Here is a 25,866-nt window from a genome sequence, read left to right as displayed (position 1 = left end):
AAAAATATTCTAATAAACAAAGATTGACAAAAAAAAACAAAGTATGTGTACTCTTAGCAGTTTGTATATTGATTAACGCCTTAAGAACACATGACATGTGTGACATGTCATGATTCCCTTTTATTCCAGATGTTTGGTCCTTAAGGGGTTAAAGGGATTCTATAATGTTATGAATACAAAGCTATATTCCTAACACTATAGAACCCTCTGTTTCACCCCCCTCCGTCCTCCATTCCCCCAATCTGGCATCTAAAGGGTTAAAAAAAGGCTTTAGTCACTTACTGGATTCCAGCGCCGATGTCTCTCGACGCTGGGTTGGTTCCCCCTGTCCGATGAGGTCGAAAGGGCTAATGTGCATGCGCTGTGAGCACATTAGGCCCTCCCCGTAGGGAAGCATTGCTTTTATGGGGATTTAAGGGGCAGAGCACGAGGTTGCCCAGTGTCAGGCCACCAAAAGTCTATGACCAGGAAGCACTTCTAGTCTGTTGTACAGCCACTAGAGGCAGTCTTTGTCCTGCAATTTCTCAAAAACTGCAGTTATTTATCTTGCAGAAGTAAGTGGGACGGGATACTGCACCCAGACCACTTAAATGAGCTGTATAAATAAACCGTGAGATGTGGTGAGCTGAAAAGACAATTTATAAAACATAGGGTGGTTGACAATAGGTAGGCAGGTGACACTCTAGTTAGATGCATATAGGTATGTTTCAGATTTTGTTTTTCAACTATTCAACTGATGCCTTGGTTTTGCTATTTGCTTTTTAATTCACTGTTTAGTGAATAAAGCCATTAATGTCACACAATGTGTGCTCAAATCTCCAGGCAACATTTTAGTTTCCAAAAAGAAAAAAAATCAAAAAGAAAATCTATTGTTTCCATACAATAGCAGCTCACAGCTAGATGCCATGAACAGCTCACTGATTCATCCCTTCTAATGGACAACCTACAGTTTTGGCATATTCGTCGTGAAAACGTCCCACTGCTCATTACAACATGCAGGACCTCAGATGGCCACTAAGTGTGCCTATAACATAATACACTCATAGTAATGGCTAAATGCTTGTTATGCTGCTTCTTGTGCGCAAGGCACAGACCTTTTTAATGATGATCCAGTTCTCTAAACTTGTCAGACTGTGCAAACAGAACGTGCGTCAAAATTCTATTTAGGGTCACGTTCCAAAGCCACCATATCCTTCTTCATAACCATTTTTTTTTTCTTTTGTTTTTTATGTTCAGTAGAAGTTGAATTGTGGAGAACTGACCAGGGTACAGCAAATTAAATATATATACTGCAAACAAAATAGCCAAACCTGAAAGAGATTTGACACCTAGCTATTTTTTTTTTTCAATGTTGCTAATATTTCTTAATTCCTTTGTTAATTCTCCACAATTGGCAGTTTAGTGAATAAAACCCTGTGTAGTTCAGGTTAAAGTGAAAGTTTTGGGCTAGCCCGTATGACTGGAGACACTGTGACAGGGAGAGTAAGCTTGTACTCCGGCATGACTGCACACTCTGTAATCCCCGACTCCTCCTCCAACTCTCCAGTGAAATCTACCGGGAAACACAAGCCCTTCAGTCAGTTAAACTGCCGTCTCTCCTATGATTATTCATATGCTGCTAAACATTCACCTTTCTGGAAACAAAGCCAACTATTTGTTTTTGTTTACTTGTTTTTTTTCTTGTTATTACTTCAAAATTCCCCTTTGGGTTTTTTTTATTTTTATTTTTTATTTTAAATGTTATTATTTTATTTTTTTCCTCTAGCCTAGTGACAGAGAAGTCTTAGGTGCCATTCAATCACTACGGCTTCTCATTCCAACTGCACTACACAAGATTGTGAAAAAGTACTCCCAAAGAATGTTCCACATGGATAGACTGAACAACAGTGCAGCATGCTGTAATTCCACTCTGTGCACTCAAACATACCAGAAGCCGCAGGGAATCCAAGACAGTCCAGTGAGTAAATTCACTGATTTAAATTTAATAATAATAATAAAATACATTTTAAAAAAAATCAATGAGCAATTGATATGTTAACCCCTGGTTGTCCAACAGCAGCTTTTCTGGAATGAGATCCAACTCCCACAACTCTCTGCCAGCATTTGACTAGCAGAGAGTTGTGGGAGTTGAAGTGCAGCAGTTGGTGGCCGTAGTTAGACACCCAGTGCTTAACCTCTGGTGTGTCAGAGGTCTCAGCATTGCAATATTGCAATGCATATTATCCTCCAATAATCAAGGAGGTTGCTGTTTTTTGTTTTGTTTTGTTTTTTAATTAAGTTGAATCATAGCAATAAAGGTATGGAGTCAGTATAGCCAGGGTTAAAATATGTCACGTTAAAACAGGGGGCCCAAAGCATTTGACCCTCCCTCTTCATTATCAATGACATGAAGGGGTTAAGTACACAATTTTGCAGCAAAGCTTTATCTTGTGGTCACCGCTGGATTTCTGTCAATCTAATATTGATACTTTTATTATATGTGTGATAAAACCGAGTCTGCTTGTAAAAAGGATCAAAATATCTGCAGAATGTGGCTTAAAATGTATGTTATGTTGTAATACTGGATTTCTGCAGTTATTCATAAGAAAACTATTTGATGACAAAAGAAAAAAGTTTCACTTTAAAAAAACACTTTAAAACTATCCTGTACAAGTTATGTACAATGTATTGGCCCTATAATTCCCTGTTACAATGTAGACAATTTTACCTGCATTTATAATGGTGATAATACATATGCTGATATATATATTTTTTTCTTTCAATTAACTGTAAAGTATCTTGACCACAATTAACAATAAAGCAATTGGATTATATAATATAAACCAGTGGAATAATAATAATATCCCCCTTGCAATATAAATTGATGTTTTTTCCTGTGCCTTTTTTTTTTTTTTTTTTTTCACTTCTAAAACAATACTGTGTGCTGCTGCCTAGGGAGAGTGTATAGCTTTAAGAAAGAGGCGGATGGCTGAGAAATGACGCAGGAATGTTAATGAGTAACTCTTGAAAAAAAAAAGAAAGAAAAAAAAAAAAGTCTTCCTCAGTGCACCATGTGTGGTAACAGGCTTGGCTGCCACACTATTTAAACAGAGGATATACTAAGGAACAAGGAGAGTCAATAAGATCAAACGGAAGATGCTCTATCATTGAGAGAGTGCAGGCTGTTACCTTAGAGAACCTGAAACATTAAGGAAAGACCTGCTTTAAAAACAATTTCTTTTTTTGAACTGAATCATAATAAGAGTTACATTTGTAACCTTTTTTTTTTTTTTTTTTTTTTTTTTTAATTCTCTGTCTAGGGCATAGAAGGCTGCTAGAGCCAGGAACCCAAAGGGAATAGGTGCAGAGAATAGAATCTGTGAAGGATGTCATCTTTTCCAATATTTAACTTTTTTTTGGTGACTTTGGTTCTTTTAGCAAAGAGCAACACACTGGAGGAGGACAAAGTAAACATGTTAGTGATTTTACCTAAGGATAACACCTATATGTTCTCCATTGATAGGGTTAAGCCTGCCATTGAATATGCTCTGAGATCTGTTAAGGGGAATGACTCTTTGTTGCCAGGTGTAACTTTCAGTGTCACATATCAAAATTCTGATTGCGGGAACACGGCACTGTTCAATCTAGTAGACACAGCTGTCCAGCAGAAACCTGATGTGATCCTTGGTCCTGTGTGCGAGTATGCAGCCGCCCTGGTGGCCAGGCTGGCCTCTCACTGGAATATACCCATGGTTTCGGCCGGTGCTTTGGCAACAGGTTTCACCCACAAGGCTGAGGAATACACGCATCTAACTAGAGTGTCACCTGCCTACTCAAAGATGGGAGAGATGTTTCTGGCCATGTTCAAATACCACCAATGGGATAGGGCTATGCTCCTCTACAGCGATGACAAACTGGAGCGTAACTGCTATTTCACTATAGAAGGGGTTCACCAAAGCTTCAAAGAAGAAGGTTATACCATGAACGTCCAGGACTTTGATGAAACTAAGCACGTGGATGCTGATGGGATTGTGCATTCCATTAAGAGTGAAGGGGAGAGAGGTGAGTGTTAGCAAAAGGCTCATGTTGTAATATATAGAAAAGATAGTCAGTGGATTGCAAAGGCCACTAAACTGGCTACTAGAAAAGTCAAGCTTAAAATAATGCAAGCACCGTATCCAAAAGATTATTCATGTGCTGGGAACAAAAATAAATTAATAAATGGTGCCCTTGAGTGTTAACATAGGATTTGTCAATTTTTAACTAGTGCTGGTACTTCTTTCAGTGCCAGACATAATTCATTGTACCTCTAATTTTTATGTTAACATTAACTGTTGATTGCATTGCAAGTAAAATGTACAGCAGCCCAAGTTCATTGGATAAATTCATTTTATCCAATACTTGGGGATCTGGTTTATCCTGTCTATGTGCAATCAATTATTATGGATGGATATTTAAATATGTTTTTTTTTTTTTTTTTAACCCACACTTTTAAGAAAGTGCACAGAAAGTTCCTTAATCTCATGCAAAGATTCATAGAGTAGATTTGACAGTATTCTAAAAAAAAAAAAAAAAAAAAAAAGCATGTTGTCATCTGACATTGTGACAATGAGGCATAGAGAAAAGATCTTGTACCACTTTCAACTTTAAACAGAGTAATGTGCAGTCACTCTCTTTAGTTATAATTTGCAGTTTTGTGCCAGGAGACACGTTTTTGATAAAGAATAATGCACAACATTTTGTAGAGAGAAAATATTCAAGGGAACTGCAGCATGCCCAAAGATGACAGATACACACAGCCCTTATTCAATGTTCTAGAGCTGTTATATGCCAGTTAATTTTTTTTATTTTTTTTTTAACAAATAGATATTTAACTTTTGCCTCTGCTGACCCTTGGCAAATGTTTTAGGTTTACTTGTAGAGCATTACCTTTCTTCGTCAGCTAGACTGCCAGTTAATATATTCTTAGCAGCCAGGTATGCTGCACTGGATAAAACAAGTATTTGGAGTGTCTGGTTTAGTAACCTATTCACTGCCAGAGGAGCTGTTGCTTCCTCACTGGCAATGAGCAGGTTAAGAGAATCCAAAAAGAGCTAATGTACTTTTACTGCAGTACGCTGTCGTTTACCACTGGCTGGGGTTGACCAAGGGGAAGGCTGAACAGACAATGTGCTACTCAAGATTGGGGGAAGGCATGAGATTAGAGTAGATGTTCACCCCATTGAGCACTTTTAATAATTCTTTGTAGTTTGATGCTTAACTTTACTAGTGCTAGTGCTAACCTAATGCAAAATACTTGACCCTTTCAATTCCAGAGTAATGTGCAATGCATTCTGAATCTGTTTAGTTTTCTCACCCTGTTAGACACTGACACTCAAGGAGTTAATATCTGCCTCACGTTGATCACATTCATGCAATACCCACTCAAACAGTCGTGGTATCAGATGTATTAGCAACGAAAAACTGCATTATGCAAGTGTTATCCCATGCAAACTACCTTTAGATTGGGGCTAACCCTTCGAATGCCTGGGTGAAGTGACTAACTTTCTTCAATTGTTTATCACACACAGATGCAGTACAATAAAACAAGCAAATGAATGTGCTTAATATGATAACTTGACAGCAACACACTGATAAAATGAGATACATGAATGTACTTGACCTCAATTTCAACAAAACGAGAAGCATGGGAGCAAGAGGTCACGGTTGAAGTAGGGAGTGGACTTAAGACTGTGTGTTAATATAAGAAAACACTATATTACAGAAAGGGTAGTAGATTATTATTATTATTATTATTATTATTGCCATTTATATAGCGCCAACAGATTCCGTAGCGCTTTACAATATTATGAGAGGGGATTTAACTATAAATAGGACAATTACAAATAAACTTACAGGAACAATAGGTTGAAGAGGACCCTGCTCAATCGAGCTTACATTCTATAGATGCCTAGACTATCCTTCCAGTGGAAGTAATATAGTTCAGTACAGGGTGGTAATTAAAGAATATGTAAATACATATGTTAACAGTTGTAATGGGACAACATACTGTCACAGTCTGAAATTCCTTGTGAAATCACTGTACCAGATATATTTTGTATGATTGTGCATGGGAAAAGCCACCTACCTGTGGGCACTCTAAGTGTTCATTGATACTTTTTGCCTTAGCCAATTTAAGGGAAAGTGACATCTAAGGCCACAGAGCACTTTTACGTTCCTGAATCCATATTGTCATCATCTTAGATGCTTCTACACCTATGTATGAAATCCTCTAACTTTGGCAATGTCTAGAGCAGGGGTGACTGAAAAGGGAGATTGCCAGTAATTGGAAGACTACAATTCAAATAACATTAAGACTTACAAAGAATGATGGGAGTTTTATCTCCGCAACAGAAAGAGGTCGACCTTTTGGCCTCCCCTTGTCTAGAGTGTCTAGATAACCATAGAGCTGGCAGGAAGCCTGGTATAAAAACATTAAGGTCTGATTCGTGTAGGAAAATGAGATAAGTGCAGAATATGAAAGGGGAAATAACTTTTCGTAAAGTGCGGCAATACTCCTTCTTCTAAGGAAGAGGATAAATTAATGCATATACAAAAACATACATTGGTCTATCCAAACATAATTATTTATGTTCTCTGCAGGAATGTCCCTGCAGCTATGAAATATGAAATCACATCCAATTTACATTATTTCATGGGAAGTTATTCAATATGTGCTCCAGTTAGTCTGCTCTTGGCATATTTCCAAGTTAACAATAACAGGATAATTTCATTGACAAATTTAGTGATCATCTTACTCTGTTCCAAAACATGATTACATAAGACACCCCCCCCACCCCATATCCCCAGAGGACATAGATGAAATGGTAGCTAAAATGATTTAGTATTGACCACGCTTGATTACTTCTCTGAAACAAGGCTTTGAGTGGATTATATATGTCACTCAAATCTTTATTATTGTATGAGCATTGATTTGGTCTGGAAAAGACTAAAACACTCGGTGGTTGTGATTAGAAAATAAGGAATCCTAAAAAGAGATTATCATGAAAGACATTAGTGTAAATTTGGGTACGATGTAATACTTCCCTTCCAATAATGCAATAAGCAGTATGTCATAAATAGTTTCTATGTAAATCAATCCATTACAAGGCTAACTCAATTTAAAACCTGTTGTGTTTTTTGTAGACATCTCCATCTTTATAGTTTTCTGTAGTGCTTTACAACATACTTACATTATTCCAGACACGCCGTCACACACGTCTACTCAATGATATTTCATCACTTGATGAAAGTCTGTTGCCAAATATATTTATGTCTAATAGAGCATTCATGCAAATGACATGCGTTGCAAGACTCTGTTGTCTTATAATAATATCTGTACTTGTTGCAGTACTGCCAATTGTTTGCATCAATTAACTCTGCTCTTTCTATAGGTATAATAGATTTGCATTCCATTTTTTTTTTTTACCTTAAATAAAAAATACTTTGGTGTATATGCAGTATATGTTGTGGTCCCTTTAAATCATTTCTACAAGATATAAAATAATATAATTTATATAGCAGGCAAGATGGTTTAGTTGATTAACATGCCAATTGTAAAAAATGTTCAAGCCTTAGGGCTGCATCTTCTCTTCTTGACAAGGTTATTTGGTCTGAAGCCATTAACCCCATCATATTCCCCAACTTTAGATTGAAAAAAATAGTTAAAAAGATTAGAAGCAGAAGGCCCCTATTCTCAAAATTATTAAACTACACCCCCAGTGAGTGTAGGGTTAAAGAATAGGAGGGACATTTAACAGAGCCCTCTTGGTTATTACATGTTGATGGGAACTCACTGGTGTGTGTATAATTACTAATTTATTATTTGGCATCTAAGAAGAATGAATGTTGGTGCCCTTCCAAAAAGTGTTGGTACCTATGGAATATATAGGCCAGGTCACTATTTGATAACAAGTTTAAGCTTGCAAATTTGTGTGACAGTACTGTTGAATAGGTTACTACTATAGAAAATAAATAGTTACATAATCACATGGGCAAAAGTCTATCGCCACTAAAGAGGAAAACAAATGTGGTCCCTGACTTTCATAGTTTACTTGAGGGACAATGTGATTTAATATTATAAGCCATCTCGTCCTACACTCCGTCTGTGTTGTCTGTGAATGAAACTAAACAGTTTAATCTCAACAAACTTTAAATTTGCTTGACATGTTGAGGAATCTTGAAGTTACTTATAGGGACACTATCGTCACCAGAACAACTGCAGTTTAATGTAGTTGTTCTGGTCTCTATAGCATGTCCCTACAGGCATTTTAATTTAAAAGTGTTTACATTGCTGCCTAGGGACACTACTAGTAGTCATTCAGACGGCCACTAGAGGTGCTTCCGGGTCAGTGCTGCACAACTTGCAACACTGATGTTCAGCCTATCCACGCTCTGCATGGAGACACTGAACCATTTCCCAGCTTTCAATGCATCTTTATGAGGAGATGCTGATTGGCACAGTGCGTCATGTTGCCGTGCATACGCAATAGCTTCCCGAAGCATTGGATTGCCTGAGGTGGTCAATTTTGCTGATTTTAGCCAAGGAGGCGGAGCAAAGTTGAATAAAGTTGAGTCGACTGAACTTTTACATAGGTTACACAGGGGCCAGTAAGCTTAATAGTGATATTGGAAGCTATAGTGACAGAAATACATGTTTTTTTTTTAACATATAGCATTTCTTTATACGTTTATGATAGTATTTGTATTTACTATAATGACTTCTTTCCACATTAATATTCAAGACCATTATTATTAGGATATAATAAGGATGTCCTGCACTTTAGAGTTGTGCCACGGGTTTGATACAGCTTTACCTTGATAAATCTGAACAGTGGTATAAACGTAATTGCGCAAAGCTTTTTTTAATTACTTTTTCCTTTTAATAGAGTGATAAGAGGATTTATATTTAAACAGTTGTTTACCTGTTTTATCAATAATGTGTATATAAAATTACTGATACAGAGTCTAAAATGCAAAGAATTATAAGTGCCTTTGTACCCATTCGATCTCAGCATGCTGATTATAATTAATATTTCACCCAAGTGTTGATATGATAATTGATTTGTTGTAACTTTAGACCTGGGTTTGAAAAGTATTAAGAACGTTAACTCAGCATACTCCTCAATTGTGCTAATGAATTCAGTAGAATTTGTAGTAGTGCAGAATGTGGAAAAACTTTGTTGGATTCACCATAAATAATATAAAGTTGCAGCTCCAGAGATAGAGATATAGAATATGAGAATTACTTTGCCTATCTAATGACCCTGTTGTCAATCTTGGTTCTTATTGATGCTTATTTAGAATTGCAGTATATCGTTCCAGTAGTTGTTAAGAAAAAAACTCTTACTTTTTGGTCTAAAAAATGTCAAATTTCAGGTTATCCCATGTATGTGCACTCTTGCAAAATGAGGTTTGAAATTTACTTTGAAATGACCAAATGCTTCGGAAAGCACAAATGCATGCTGAGATCCAGAACCTTTAAATCTATTGCTACAAACTTAAAACTTTATTTAAATGTAGCAACAAATCTCAAGTCAAAATAGCAAAAGTCCTCTGAAATGATTATTTGTTTGGCAAACTTGCCAAGAAGGTTGTTTTAACTTGTTTCTTTTTGAATAATAATTTCACTTAAGCACCTTTCTCCTTTGCTGAGTTTACAATTCCCAGTTTGCACCTGAGCACTTCTGATTTTTTTTCCATTTTGTATATTTTAAAATTTTAATATCTGCTTTATAACTGGTGCTCAAAATCTTTTGGAGATGGTTAAGATAAGAGCTCAAATTGCACAACAAAACAAATGTATGTGGGTTAGAATCTATTATTTAAACCGGACAAACAGCATTGTTAATGCTGAGTTTTATATAAAGAAAGAGTCTTTAGAAAACATTACTGTTGTGTCTCTTTATTTTAATTGAATAATTCACTAAACTTGGAATTGTAGAGAAATGGGAAGTCAAACCTTGGGCCAAAATAGACAAGCATGGAAGATGGGCTGGATAAATTGGATTCCCAAGTACAAGTGCATGTGTACTGCATTTTGAGACACAAAAGATACTTGACCACATGTGCTCTTGGCAGTATTTTGGCATCATTGCCTTGATGTGTTACAAAGATAAAAATATGTTTTGTTAGTAATTTTGCTTCATGCTTCACCCTGTGAACACTTCAAAAGCATTTAGAGGTGTGAAGGAAAGAGGAAATATCACTGTAAGAAAATTACATTTGTTTATCTTTCAAGAGGAAATGTAATTTCTCTGGAATTTACATAATTGAAAAACCATCTATGTGTTAAAGCAGGGCTGTCCAACCTGCGGCCCCCCAGATGTTGCTGAACTACAACTCCCATGATTCCCTGGTTATCTGCTTCATTGAAAGAATCATGGGAGTTGTAGTTCAGCAACATCTGGGGGGCCGCAAGGTTGGACAGCCCTGTGTTAAAGGGTTACTCAAAGTACCATGACCACTTCAGTGATTTAAAGTATTCATGGTGCCTGGAGTCTGCATGTGCAGCATTTCACTATGAAATATACAGAGGTCCGAGCTGGCTAATGTCAGTTCTGTGCTGCTTTTGATGCACACATGCTCATTGATTGGCTGAGTGAGGTCCGCTGATGCTCTCAGCCAATCAGTGAGCTTCAGGATTGATATCTGGCTTCTTTAGCTTAGCAAAAACCGAATGTTGCAAATCTGCCTCCAAAGATGATCAGGGGAATTGCAGCACCCAAGTAAAAGGGCGAACCATAACAATATGGTTGGAACCATTACCGAGGAAAGGGGCAATGGCACTCCCAAGTGAGCTGTATTGGTTCTAATAGATAGAGTAACTCTTTTATTTGTTTTTCATACTTCACACAAGCATATTTGTTAAATATAGAGACAAGTAAACATATTATTAAAAATCCTGGGAGGTGACCGTTTCCTTTTTAATCCTGGTGACTTGCACACAATTAAATGGCTGTAAGGACTCCATTAAATGGCTCCCTATAATTTATTTCTATTGAGAGCAGATACTGTTATCACACTGTGAACTTTGTTGTCAGTAGTTTCACTTGTGTCAGTTGTATTAACAGAATCCTTTCTGGCTGCTCAAGTAAAATAGATTATTATTTTAACCATACAAGGCTCATATTCCTACCCTAATTGAATTACTATGTGGTTAGACACTTTGAGACACTTTGGATCAGCAATTCAAAACTGACTATGGAGGGTACACTTAGCAATTCAGATTTGTACATGTGTGTTGGCTCTTATTTCTGCTTGCTCTCATTCCCATCTCCACCTTTCCTGGATGCGTTTCAGGAGATCCGGACACACTGATCCATGTAGGCTCCTGTACAGTAGATATTGTCATAAGGCAAGCATTAGTGCATAGGTGAAAGTAAATTTATGTATAACTCCAAACAAACAGCAATATGTATACAGTGTTAATAACATTATTCCAGTTACAGTGAAGTAGTAGACTATTTTAAATATGGCTTAAATGTGTATGTGCAAAGTTTCAATGATATTTTGCCTGTTAGCAATATTAACATATACAACATAAACATTATCACATGCTACGTCTCATCCTTGACTCCGATGCTTATATACATCACTATCTACATTCAGAAATAATGTATGGGATATTACACTTTATTATATTTTTATTTGCTAATAATCTAAAATGTCACCCCTCCTATGTATTAAAAAAAAGACACAAACTGCATTTGCGTAAGTTGTGAAACAGAGAGCATATTATTCTCTTCTTTCATGTAGGCTTCACAATGCAACACAGTCCAGGTCCTGGAGAGTGATTTGTTCTGTGTGGCTCACTGTTTAAATTAGGTATTCACTTTCTTGGCTAATTAGGCATTCACTTTCTCATGCATGTAATTATTGGCCCTGTTCATAAGCATTCACAAGCTGAAAGGTTAAGCAACAAGTTCCTGGCCATTAGATTAGATAACAGACAATGAGTTAAAGTATTTTCGCTAATGATCAAATGTACGCTAGACGTACTTAATTGCATGGCTCTTGACCCTATATATGAGAAAGTTCCCTGATTGCCAGGGGCTAAGCTCTTTAATGAGTAGAATTCTCTAACAATCCATCTGTTTAAGCCAGAACAGGCCATGTTTCATGGCACATAGAACAATGGCACAAGTTATACCAGGAAACACTTGAGATCCCAACTTCTGTCTGAACTAACAATCACATTTTGTAGCTACTTGTATTGAACAAAACACCACACAAAGCATACGGACTTTAGCTCAAAGATAAGTTCAGTAAGAATGCTAAAAAAAATAATAAGCTGCATACATCTCGGCCTCTCTTGACCTCAAAAAGGTTAACGGGTAATAGGGTATTGTTTGATCCAAAATAATTCTACTTATTGTAAAATGGCCAGTATTAAACTACCTCTTATTTTATTGCATTAATTGGCTGTTTGGAATAAATGTGGTGCACTGATGAGTTTTGTGATTTTAAATGAAAAAGTATTGCAATGGATTATATGGATAGATTTTAATAAAATTAGATATCTTCACTGTATCCTGCAGAGCTGGGTAAATAAAGATAAAGTAATGGCTCCCATCAGTGATGGAATAAATAGGATTTTTTTTTACTATTAACACCTGATTTTGCTGCCCCCATCAACATTCCCTCTATTCCCAGTCTTCATTTTTCCTTCCTCTCTGATTCCTTTCCTCCCAACCTTACTTTTTGATATACTCTCTATATTGAGAATATTTCTCCATCTTCTTCACTTTTCCTTCCTCTCTGATTCCTTTCCTCCCAACCTTACTTTTCGATATACTCTCTATATTGAGAATATTTCTCCATCTTCTCTTTCTAATTAATTATTTTCTTCCTAACTCTTGCCTTTTCTACATTAAGATGTCCCATTTCAGTTATTGCATAACTTAATTTTCCATTATAAGCCAGTCCCTGCAGGCTTTTTAATGTAAACTCTACCTTTTCAGAGAAAAGTGTTTACATTAGTGCCTAGTAACATCTCTAGTAGCTGTCACTCAGACTGGCATTCAGCGTCTCCACACTGTACATGGAGCTGCTGAACATTCTCCTTAGAGATTTATTAATTCAATGCATCTCTATGAGTAGATGCTGATAGACACAGAGTGGCGTTTTGTCACGCAAGTGCAATAGCATCCCAATGCTTTCCTATGGTAAATCATTGGGCTGGGTATGATCATCAAGTTTGATTATCTCAGCCATGCAGCAGGAGCAGCAGGAGCTAGCCCCGGAAAGACCAGCGCGGTGTTGGAGAAAAGGTGAATAAAAACACATTTTCAGCGCAATTGGAGAGGGGCCGGGCACCTAAACAGCCATACAAGGACTATAGTGTCAGGAGTACATGTTTGTATTCCTGACACTATATTGTTCCTTTAAATAGTGGAACATGAAACATCAAAACACTCTAAGTATCTTGTAAATTGTATATATATTATATGTAAAAAGTTACTAGCTAGGGAGGATATTTAATGAAGACCAAAATGCAGGAGTAATTATATCAATGAAACAATGTAGCAGTGTACATCATACAGCCCTCTGCCTACTTATTTATTTTTATTTTTTGTTTAATAGAAGTCTGAATGAAGGTCATATATAAATAAATAATCTTTGTTCTTCTCTCTTTTTACTTTGAAGGCAATTACCTTTTTTTGGTGTCCCTTTTGGGCAGGGGTGGGCAACATCTGGCCCGCGGAGAAATCATTTGGACCGGCCTGTGGAGAGCCGGCCCCATTGTCTGCCTTTTTCGCGCTGTTGGGGAGATCAAAGATCTCTGTCACTGGGCAGTTTGTTAAGGGAGAGGAATGGAGGGAGGCAGCTAGGACCCGGGAGCCTGCAGTATAGGAGGAGGACCTGGGAGGCTGTGATCCTCCCGCGAGAATGCAGGTTGTAGCATTGCCAGGTGTTACCATGGCAACGCTCTAACAGTGCTGTGCACGCGGGAAGAAAATAGTGAAGTCAGCCTGCAGCTGGAGAAGCTGCAGGCTAAAGTGCACACAAAACCACTGGACCACCAGGGATCACAGTGATATGTCCTCTCCTTCAAGGCCAGAGATAAGAAGGAGGGGAGGTGCATACATTTTTTTAACTCTTTTTAAGTAAAAAAAAAATATATAGATCCCCCCCACCACAATAAAGACCACTGACACACTACACCACCTCACACACACACACACTGCACCCCACACACAGAACCCCTCACACAAACACACTGCACCCCACTCACACACACATAACCCCTCATACAAACGCACTGCACCTCCCCACACACAGAACCCCTTACACACACAAACAATGCAACCCCTCACACACAATCACACTACACCACCTCTCTCACACACACTGCACCCCTCACACACACACACACACACTGCATCCCTCACACACACACACTCTGCACCCTTCACTCACACACACTACATGCCACACACACTGCAGTCCTCACACACACTACACCCCTCTCACATACACTACATCGCTCTCTCTCACACACCCACACACACACTGCGAGTATCAACATCATCAGTACCAGCTAGCATCACACCAAAAGAGAAGCAGTTCCAGCCATCACATTAGGAGTGAGTTAATTAAAATTTTTGACCAAATACAGCGGGCTAATTTTTAGGTTGATCATTTTCTTATGGCCCGGAATGATGTTTTAAATATCCAAAGGGCCCATGGCAGATAAAAGGTTCCCCACCCCTGCTTTAGAGGTACACTTTTAGTATATAATTGAATTCTAGAATTAGGAGGGTTAACTCCTTAGGCGGTTTTGCACGGATGGATATTTAGGGTCACCTTTTAGATGGACTAATTGTAGCTCTTATTTATTTGTTATTTTATTCCCACTGAGTTTCTGATGTGTCCAAATGGAGATGAATCATTTTAGAGGCAAATAGATGATGAAATGATAAAACAAATCCAAAAGTGGCATCTGATCCTCCTGTTTGTCACATGTTTTTTAATGTGCACAGTTCCATTTCTGTCACATTAAGCATGACTCTGCTGTAACTCAAGCATTGGGAGGCTGCCTTGCAATATCTTAGGCACTTGTATTTAATAAATAACAATAACATACCCCCTAGGCAAGTGATGCATTTATGTAGGCATATCCAGCTAGTGTGCTTTATTTAATTATGATGGGCTTTAATTAACCAGACAAAGAGTAGAAAAATAGAACTTGTAGTACAGCCAAGAAAAACAGGTTTTTATGCATATTGAAAGCGAACTTGTACAAACAACTAGAAATCAGACTTGACTGGAGCTGCTACTGTTAACACAAAGCTGAGGCCAGCAAACTGCATCTACTAAATTAAAATTATAATCTGACATTATTTAAGATGTTTATCATAGAAGACATATCAGATCAGCTAAGGAGCAAAGTTAAAAACTAAAATCCTTTCTTAGATTAATGAAATCTGCTCAACTTTAAGCCTAAATAAGGGAAGTTGAGCAGATTCCATATGTCAGTGGCGGCTAACCTTGTGTCAGTCATGCCAGCTGACCAGCATTATCTACGTGACCTAGCAAAATGATTATTGCCGTATAGTCTATCCATGTGTTATTTGCATGAGACCTGAGGAAGAAGTGCAATATTTGACGTGTGTTACGAGCCACTCTACCTAAGGAAGGGCATTAAACAGCCTGTATTATCCATTTATGGGTTTGACCTCTTATGGCTGTTCTAAATATCCTGTGTGTTCTTGCTAGCCTTCTCTCTTATCCTGTCTTTGTACTCCTGATTTTGCTTTTTTAATGACCATTCTTTCTGTCTGTTGTCTACACCCACCTCTGGAGTGTTTTTTTTAAGTATTGACCTATGTGGTTTCCAAATATTTAGGATGCCATTGTTTCTCTTAACTCCAACCACTCAACGATTGGTTATGTGGCTTGCTATCAGTTATACCTGCAGTTAAGGATCCGACAATGGCCACAATTTCAGTCTTTTGGATTAGATTTTCAGATGAGGTGAGCAAAGTCTTTCAAATTATTTATCTACAGGTGTCACCATTAACGTCTATGGGAATTTTGGTACATAAATAATTTGGAGAGTTTGTGATCTTTTGAAAAGCTGATCCAAAAATATTAAATGGAGGCCCATGTCAGCTCAGTCCAAGCTATAATTCCCATGACACCCAGTCAGCTTAGAGTCTCGCAGTACATTATGGGATCAGTACATCACAAGCATAAGAGTAACAGCTCCAAAACACCTGGTAAATGTAGTCTCTGAAATCCATAATATAATATGAATATATTTAGTTATTATTTTAATGCATAGAACTCTTCCCATCCTATAAGATGTATGGAATGTACAGTTTTTTATTTTTTTTATTTTGAAATCTAGTTTGTCATGTACCTGTTGAGTTACCTAATGTTTTCCAGGGATCATAGGGATTAAAGCTTATGCATGCTTTATAGGCGACAGGAACAAAAGATTTGGATAGAAGCAAGCAAAAAAGGGGGCAGGTGAAAATTCCTATTCCCTGCAATCTTCATCCTTCAAAGTGATTACAAACTTGCAATGGTGGCTTACAGGTTATATCATGGCTGTATGCTTCACTTCAATACAATACAGCAGTGGATAAAAATTGGCATTGGAACAATAAACCTACGCTTCATTCTACATGTTCAGGGAAAGGGGTGAGTGGGACAGAAAAAAATAAATAAATAATCAAGGAGCATATGTTGTCATGGTGGTTGTTAGACTGTTCTTTTTAGGTTATATTCCTCCTTGAAAATTGTAGCTGTCCTTCAACTGCAGTCTGTAATATAGATTACCAGAGGGAGAGAAGAGAAAGAAAGTCTGTGTTGCAGCTCAGGATTCAGTCCAGAGAAAAGCCCAAAACCAAGATAAACTACCATCTTCCTTTCAGTTTAGGGAAAGAGTTGCAACTCTGTTTTTTTGTTTTTTGTTTTACTTTCAGAAAAAGTGACTTTGCATCTATATTACACATATGATTATCTTAAATGTATCATATAGAGAAAAGACGCTGCTGTGATCTTTATTATGTGCAACAAAGTAAGTTTCATTTAAAGCAAGACCTAGCAATGAAGGTTGTGTATAAGATTAAACTTGCAATGGACAGTTACTTTTCAAGTCCACCATGCTCTATTGGGATCCCTAGTGACCTGCATGTATTTTAATATATCCTGTTTACTGTATGCAGAGGATATTTAAAGTACACAAGCTGTATAATACCACAGCAACAGAGTTTATATTAATATTATTATTATTATATTTATATGGCACCAACAAATTACATATGGCTTTACAATGGGTGTACTAAGAAACATGTAATTGTAACCAGACAAGTTTGACGCACGGAAACAAAGGGGTTGAGGGCCCTGCTCAATGAACTTACATGCTAGAGGGAGTGGGGTAAAGTGACACAAAAGGTAAGGGAAGTATTAGGGAAGTAGATTGGTACAATAGTATTCATTGAATATTTAGTGAGGTTTTTTTTTATCCATTAACAGTTTCATTGATATGCTTTTGTGAAAAAGTTTTTAATGATTTTTTGAAGGAGTGGAGAGGGGGTGAGCATCTAACGTAAAAAGGAAGGAAGTTCCACAGAAACGGTGCAGCCCTAGAGACATCTTGAACGCGAGGATCAGAGGTGGGAGTATGAGCAGAGGATAGACGGAGGTCTTCGGCAGAGCGTAGGGGCCTAGACGGGGCATACTTGTGTATTAGGGAGGATAGATAGGTGGGAGTAGCATTATGTAGAGATTTGAAAGCAAGAATTAGAATTTTATATTGAGCCCTATATCTTACAAGAAGCCAATGCAGGGACTGACAGAGGGGTGAAGCATGGGAGGTGCGGCGGACAGGAAGATGAGCCTTGCCATGCATTCATTATAGACTATAATGGGGCGAGTTGCGGTTTGCAATAATCAAGGCTAGAGTGGACCAGTGGCATGGACCAGCACCTTAGCCGCATCTAGTTAAGTATGGGCGGATGTGTGCAATGTTTTTGAGATGGAAGAGGCAGGGTTTGGCGATCGACTGGACATGAGGAATGAAGGAGAGGTCGGAGTCAAAGAGAACACTTAGGCAGCGAGTCTGAGTGGTAGAGCTGATGGTAGCACCATTAACATTGAGGGAGGTAGACATGGTAGTAGCAACACTTGAGGGGAGAAAGACCAGAAGTTTTGTTTTGGACAAGTTGAGCTTTAGCAAGTGGGCAGCCATCCAATTAGAAATAGCAGAGAGGCAGTCAGAAACACTAGTCAAGAAGGGCGGGGAGAGATCGGGAGGACAGATAGATTTGGGTGTCATCTACATAGAATTGATATTGGAAGCCAAAAGAGCTGATTAGTTTACCAAGGGAGGCAGTATAGATCGAGAACAGTAGGGGACCAATGACTGAACCTGGGAGACACCAACAGAGAGAGGTTGGGAAGAAGAGCCAGAGAAAGAAACACAAGAAAAAAAGAGTGGGTGGGTGAGGTAGGAGGAGAGAGCAATATCTCGTAGACCGAGGATGACAAGAAGCTGTTGATAAACAACAGTATCAAAAGCACCGGAAAGTCATGGAGAATTAAGATAGAGTAGTGACCATGAGATTTTGCAGTGAGTAGATCGTTTGACACTTTAGTCAGAGACGTTTTTACAGAGTGCTAAGCACAGAAACCAAACTAAAGTGGGTCGAGCAGAGAATTGGACTCGAGGAAGTCTGTCAATCTCACATACACAAGTCTTTTAATGATCTTGGACGCAAAATGCAGTAGCGAGATAGAGCGGTAGTTGGAAGGGGATTAAGGGTCAAGGTTGGGCTTTCTAGAATCGGGGTTACAGTGGCCTGTTTGAAGGGTAATGGAACTATGCCAGAGGAGAGGGAGAGATTGCGAATTTTAGTGAGAGGCAGAGCAAGAGAAGGAGACGGAGTACAGAGGAGATGTGAGGGAATAGCATCAAGGGAACAGATGGTGGGGCGGGAGGACTGGAGTAGATCAGGAACCTCTTCCGCTGTAGCGGGTGCGAGTGAACAAAGAACAGCAGAGGGAGTGAGGTTGGGGGAAGTATTGTGAGAGGAAGGAGAGAGATGAGAGATCTCTTGCCTGGTTGTAGAGATCTTGTCAGTGAAGTGAGTTGCAAAGTTAATTAATATGGAACTATGCTGACTAAACCATAACTTAAAGTGGCACTGATGCCCCCGCATCCCTGTAAAATTAGTATTTCATAAAGATAAAATCTTCATGAAGTACTCATACTGACTGTGTTAGAATTTCACTGAATTTCCTACCCAGTCAAAAGATATACTGAGACAAAATAGGAACTATTTTGTCTAAGTATTTTTCCTATGCCTGACACTTCTAGACACTTGGCGGAGCTACTGCCATCTAGAAGTGTAAAACTCCTAGACATCACTAGTGACAGTTACAGAGATATTCACTGTATCTGTTGAAGATCTCGCGGGATCCATCATAGACCTCTATGTTGAACTCCTGCGCATGTGCAAGAGTGCAGCGGTGATGTTGGCTCCTCTCAGGAGTAGTAGAGGATCGGTCAGAAAAAAAGGTGGCACCCACGAGGGGCAGGTTCACATAAGTAAATCTCACCTTTCTCGGCTGGCCCCCACTGGACCAAAAGTAGGGATGTCACTGACGGGATCTTTGCAAATTATGCAAAGTCCGAAGACCGTGATGGTGCCATTTTAAAGTAGCAAATCCTTTATAATTTCAGTGCTCCTATAATGGAAAAAAATCCAAGTAGAGGATGGAATCATTGCCTTACACTATTTATAATGACTGCTTATATTTAGTTAGTAAAGCAGTGATTAAAGCTTGCTCAGCATCATAGGGGTTGTAGGTCTGCAATAAACTAAAACAAATATTTGTTACGTTATATTGTTGTCACCTGGTGCCCCAGATATTCTTTTATTCTGCCCTTCTGAGCACCATTACCAGCACAACTGGTGCCCCAATTGTAAGTAGTCTGTAGTCATATTAGAACTGTTTGAATTCTTACCAGTTGACAGTTCCCCTGCTAATCTCGAAGAGCATATGCAACCGCATCTCTTAGTTCACCTCAGCTAGACCCTATAGTGCAGCGCTTTGCTCCTTGGTTGAGAGTGTCAACCGATCTTCAATGAGTTGTAGTGGTGATGGTATTTTGAGTGTTTCTTTAATCACATTAATGAATTATTTTTACAATTTTGCCTGAGCCAGTGTAACATATTCATCCTCACCTTGCGGTATCTACAATAATTGCCTCCCTGAAAATAACGGAAGTGCCGCTCAGCGGACATGCATCAGTATATCTAACTCCTGTTACATGTTGGTGGACGCCTGCTGCTGCAGATCCACTCAGTTTTATAGTGTGAAGTTTTATAGTGTGAAGTCACGCACGAGACGCACACGCACGTTCTGGGGTCAAAGGCTGATTTCGGACAATCAGATCTGTAAGAGGCTTATTTAAACACATTTTTACTTCTCCTCATTGCCCTGTCGTGGTTTCCCTTAGTAGGTTATCCGAGAGAGTTTTCCTGTGTGTTTATTTCTGTTTTTTAAATTTGGCTTTGTTTTGACTTCCCTGTATTCTGGTATCCTTGACTTGTGGCTTTCCCTCATCATTGTGTCTCCTTCTGTGTCCCTGACCTTAGCAAGTTTACTGACTATTCTTTGGTACGTTAAGTCCGGCCATTCTAAGGCCCTCTATGACGTTACCTTTAGTCATAGGTGTGACACAATTCTGTGTCCTGGATCAACTAGTATCCTGACAGCCAGCAGTAATAGTGTAGCATTTTTTAGGTCTACTACCCTGCGATTATAATGCATTTATATCGCATGTGAAAAAATCTTCGACCAGTGGCAACAGAATACAAAAAAATAACATTTATAGAAATTAGCCGTTTGTAATTTGGGACAGAAACACGTGTTTGGCTGTCATGTCACTTCTGTTAGCTTCCCAGAGCTAACGGAGGTGACAGGCGTGCTGTGGTGTATCTGCCTTCCACCATTCTCAGTGAGCTTTACTATAGCTTGTTGAGAAGCATATGGAAGCTGCAATCGCATGCAACACTAAGGCTTCTCAACGAGAAGGTTCTGATTGGTGTATATCCTGGCACAGACTGAATGTTTATGTTAAGGAAAGTGGGTTTACTGCAGGTCTACGGCTTTTGCAAGCTCTTTTTTTTTATATACTCTCAAAGAAAACATGCAAAAAAATTCAATGCATTTTTTCCATTGGTGGTATATGTACTAAATTGTAAAAAAAATCTAAAAAAAACAAAAAACTTTTAATGGAGTTCCTGTAACGTAAAAAAAAATAAAAATCTTAGATTTTATATTTTTTGCATTTCATATGTATATGTTAAACACTGATATTATCTATTTAATGTCTTAAAATTTAAATTTGGGAGCTCCCCAGACGGTCATAAAAGTTCCAGGTATCAGACCAGGTTATCATTCCATCTTTTGTACCAGAAAAAGAGGTTTGAGGGGGTCTGTGGGTCATGATTCCTCCAGTATTTATTTTGCTTCTCAGATTAACTATCATGGAACCTTACCATTTCTATTAGTACTGCTATTATGTGTGGCTGTTTACATTTTTTATTTTTTTTATTTTTTTGAATTAAAAGATTTAAAAGATTTAACTGCACTATGGCCAAGCTACACATGATAGGTGTTGCACTTGTTTCATTACTGCACTTGGAGATTCTTGTGGTCTTTGGGCAAGCAGTAGAAGGTTGCTATCCTTGGATGCTATCCTTGGATGACAATTAAGATGTATTTGTCATCCGACAGCAACCGTCCACTGCGGCTGTGTTTTGGTTCAATTTTTTACAACCTCTACACACTACAGCCACTAATTATTTGTACATTGATACTCTGGAGGTATCGACTTACTGAACTATTAGATTACGCAAATTTGAGAATATTTATAATAGCTATTAAAATCCTCTTACTACTTGAAGTGGCCTTTGAGACTACTTTACCCAGAATTTTAAAGGTGTATTATCACTCTGTTGATTCACAATGTCACATTTGTTTGGATTTTGTTTTTTCACATAGAGCCTACTGTTCTAGTTAGGCTCTTTACATTTTAATATCCTAATATTCAGCTTTAATAAAGGTTTATACCACCTATACAAATTTTTACTTTTAAGGAACTTCTTTTGGTGGAGTGGGAGTCCGCAAACTTTAAGTGGGCGGTCGTCCCATCCTGCTTTATTTTTCCTCTATACCAAAGGCTTATACCATATTTATGGATACTTAATTCATTTAGAGGTTCTTGTTTATGGAGGAGGGATTCCCCACATATTTGTGAGGAGTTATCCTGACTCCATTTAGTAGTTTTTGTTCAATTTACTTTGGGTGATGCCCTTGAGTTCCTTTGGAACCGATTAGGAGGCACCAGTGCTGACTATTGTAGCCCTGTTGCCTCTTCTTGTGTGGCTAATATTTACAGTTTGTTGGCATTTTAAGAGAATGTATTTTTTTTTCTATATAGTATTGATTTTTATCATATTTCATGGTTGTGATTTTACGGTGTCCTTGTTAGATTTGTAATATAGATTTATAATTGCTAGACCATATTAAAAACAGTTAAATGATAATTCCCTTTAAACATAGTAAACATCAAGGCACAGTGCTGTTTTCTGTGTTTTGTTTTGTTGTTATTGGTTTGACATTACTAAATTTCCAGAGAACACTCAACACAATTTCTTGATATTTTATTTTAACTTGTTATCTGTGTTTTTATTTCCTTCTCTGTCAGTGGTGATAATGTGTGCAAGCAGTGACACTGTAAGGAACATCATGTTGGCTGCTCATCGACAAGGCATGACCAACTGTAATTGCGTCTTCTTCAACATAGAACTATTCAACAGTTCAACCTACGGTAAGGTCATTTAATACCGTTGCATTTAAAAATATAGAAATAGAGTTTTGTATGTTTTTCTATTTAAACCTTTTAAAATGTTACCTATATACCGATGTATTTATCTTTTTAACAGTATTGCTGTCAGTGTAATTACCTAGTAAGCCTAAATTTAACTTTCCTGTATATCGTGGGATGTTGTTATTACTGAATGGATGAAATACGTTTTGCCCTGTTACTTAAATTACATGCAGTCAAATTCTGCCACTCAATGTGCACTCACCCCTCATTGGCCAAATCCTCTAGGTAATTAATGTCACAAAAAATAATTCAGTCATCTGCTTGGGTTTGTAGTCATCATTAGATCACATAGCGTTGCCATTTCTTATCAGTACAATTCCGTGGCAGCTAAATATAAAATGTGCAAATACATCATTCTTAAAAAGAAATAACAGTAATAATCTGTAGCACTATACTTTCCCAATGGGGACTCACAGCTCAGACATACTCTCAAATCAAATGTCTTGCTAATAACTAGATAATTATATTTATGCAGGTTTGAAGTATGTTACTTCAGTATATATCACCCCACACCCTTTTGTGTTTCTATCTATTTAACTCCCATGCTTGTGGGCCCCCCTTCCAACTCTGAACATTGTATCATGGCCGAACAACATTCTGGGGAGGCTCGATAACCTTTTTTTTTTTTTTTTTATACCAGCGAAAATTTGCGGTCTTCTGAAATTCCTTTGGAATCTGGAAAATATACTATAAAAAACACCATAACTTTTTAGATAAATACGATTTTACATTTTTTTCACTATGCAGAAAACTTTGATAAATATCTTCCAGTGAGCCTTGAGCTTTGCGAATTCAAGTTTTGATATATTTTCTATTTTACTAGGCACATAGCTTTATATAGTCTGGCTTAACTGCTCCAGAAAAAGTTTAATAGACATTTTTATTTTTTTTACTTTTTTATTTTTATTTTTGTGTGTTCTGGTGACTCAAACTATAATTTTGTTTACATTACCTGTCTGTTGTGCTTAGAGCATAATATTTTCCAGTATGCACTGCCCTCTTTCTGATTGGCTGAATATACTATTTGTTTTCACATCATCAAGCCATTTTAAAAGCACTGACTAGTCACTAAACAAGGAAAAGAAAGATAGCCAGGGAAGTTTTTGCTTGCCTTTTTTTTTTTTATAAGTGAAAAAAATAATTTCATTACAAGGTCCAACATTATTCAAACAATCTCTTCTGCGGTGCAGTGTGGGACAAACACATACAACTTACTGTAAACAGTCATTGTTACTAATCCTTATTAGACACTCTACTAGGGATAAAACGTTTATTAGTTCCAAGATAAAGACGAAAATACATTCACTTAAATTCACCTACACATCCACCTACACTAGCAAAATCGACAGGAGGGGGAAAAGAGAAGCATAAATGCCTGATACATTTGAGTAACTGTGGTGGGAGAAACAGTTCTAAAAATCAAAAGGCCAAGGGTTGCATCATAATCCTCCTCTCTGAGACTGTCAGTCTCTGAGTTTGCTGTAAATCAGCAGGTAACCCTAGCTTCTAGGCAAGAAAAGACACCACACTGTTGTTCCCTAAATGGTTAAAACTGTACATTCCATGGTTGGTTTCTGTTCTGTTTGTTGTTTTGGATCTCAACCCATGCTTTCGTTGAAGTGTGTGTGTGTGTGTGTGTGTGTGTGTATATATATATATATGACAAAAAATCGTATCGCAGAATGCAATGATAACTTTTTTATTGGACTAACAAAATATTTCAAAAACAAGCTTTCAAGAGTTTTCCTCTCTTCCTCAGGTCTGAAGCAATACTGTCACTCCTCCATCCCCTTCTCTAACATCAGTTGTTTTAAGTGTTAAACTCTATCAGATTGATCAGTATTGCTTCAGACCTGAGGAAGAGAGGAAAACTCTCAAAATCCTGTCTTTGAAATATTATGTTAGTCCAAGAAAAAAGGTATCATTGCATACTGCATACTCTGGTATTTTGGCTTCTTTTCTACTGTACTAATATGATTAATCCAATCTACACTATATATACCTGCACACCAGTCAAGCCACAAGACTTGCCATTCCCACAGAGATCTCAATTTTGCAATGATGTTACTACTTCCTTGCATTAGTAACATCATTGCAAAATTGATATCTCTGTGGGAATGGCAAGTCTTGTGGCTTGACTGGTGTGCAGATCTGTGTTTAACAATGTATTGACTATCCACTGACATCAGGTGGAAGGGATTTTCAATCACTATTTTTCCCCACCATAACTTTCTTGGTTTGTGCTCCACAAGTAACACCAAGCCTCAATAGCAAGCCAGTAACCAATCTCATGCTGATGAGTTGCATTAACAACAAAACAGCTGTCCATGAGTGATTCACTGGTTTTGCTTCTCTCCCTGAGTTGTGTTTGAAAGCTGTCATTTACAGCAAGAATAAGCTCAAATAAATGAATTTTTAAAATGGAATAATGAGGCAAAAAGGTGATACTGCGCATTCAGAATCCCTTGCAGTAGTAAGCAAGTCTTATGGCTTTTCTGGTGTGCAGATTTGTGTTCAACATTGACTATCCACTGGCATCAGGTGGAAGGGGTATTCAATCACTATTTTTCCCCACCATAACTTTCTTGGTTTGTGCTTTCTCTCTCTCTCTCTCTCTCTCTCTCTCTCTCTCTCTCTCTCTTTATACTTATATATATATATATATTTGTAAATCTTTATTTTTGTCGTGCATGGAAATAATATAGCCGAGCATGCAGTGCCCCTGACAGCACGTGTATTCCCCCACATCAAAACATTAATGCTCAGCTTGAGGTAATATATATACAGGGAGTGCAGAATTATTAGGCAAGTTGTATTTTTGAGGATTAATTTTATTATTGAACAACAACCATGTTCTCAATGAACCCAAAAAACTCATTAATATCAAAGCTGAATATTTTTGGAAGTAGTTATTAGTTTGTTTTTAGTTATAG

General features: G+C 37.8%; 1 protein-coding gene across 1 annotated transcript in view; it reads left to right on the top strand.

The window, feature by feature from the left end:
* Positions 1 to 1,894: 1,894 nt before the first annotated feature.
* NPR3 (natriuretic peptide receptor 3) overlaps positions 1,895 to 25,866 on the top strand; it is a 117,227-nt gene continuing 93,255 nt past the window's right edge. Inside the window, exons 1-3 of the mRNA XM_063456836.1 lie at positions 1,895 to 1,957; positions 3,300 to 4,041; positions 22,751 to 22,873. Coding sequence (XP_063312906.1) covers positions 3,366 to 4,041; positions 22,751 to 22,873 — 799 coding nt within the window. The 5' untranslated portion in view covers positions 1,895 to 1,957; positions 3,300 to 3,365. The remainder of the gene's footprint in view (positions 1,958 to 3,299; positions 4,042 to 22,750; positions 22,874 to 25,866) is intronic.

This window comes from Pelobates fuscus, chromosome 5 (genome assembly GCF_036172605.1).
Source record: "Pelobates fuscus isolate aPelFus1 chromosome 5, aPelFus1.pri, whole genome shotgun sequence".
In the NCBI taxonomy this organism is placed as follows: Eukaryota; Metazoa; Chordata; class Amphibia; order Anura; family Pelobatidae; genus Pelobates; species Pelobates fuscus.
The sequence above is the reverse complement of the archived record's forward strand: the minus strand, read 5'-3'. Positions and strand labels throughout refer to the sequence as shown.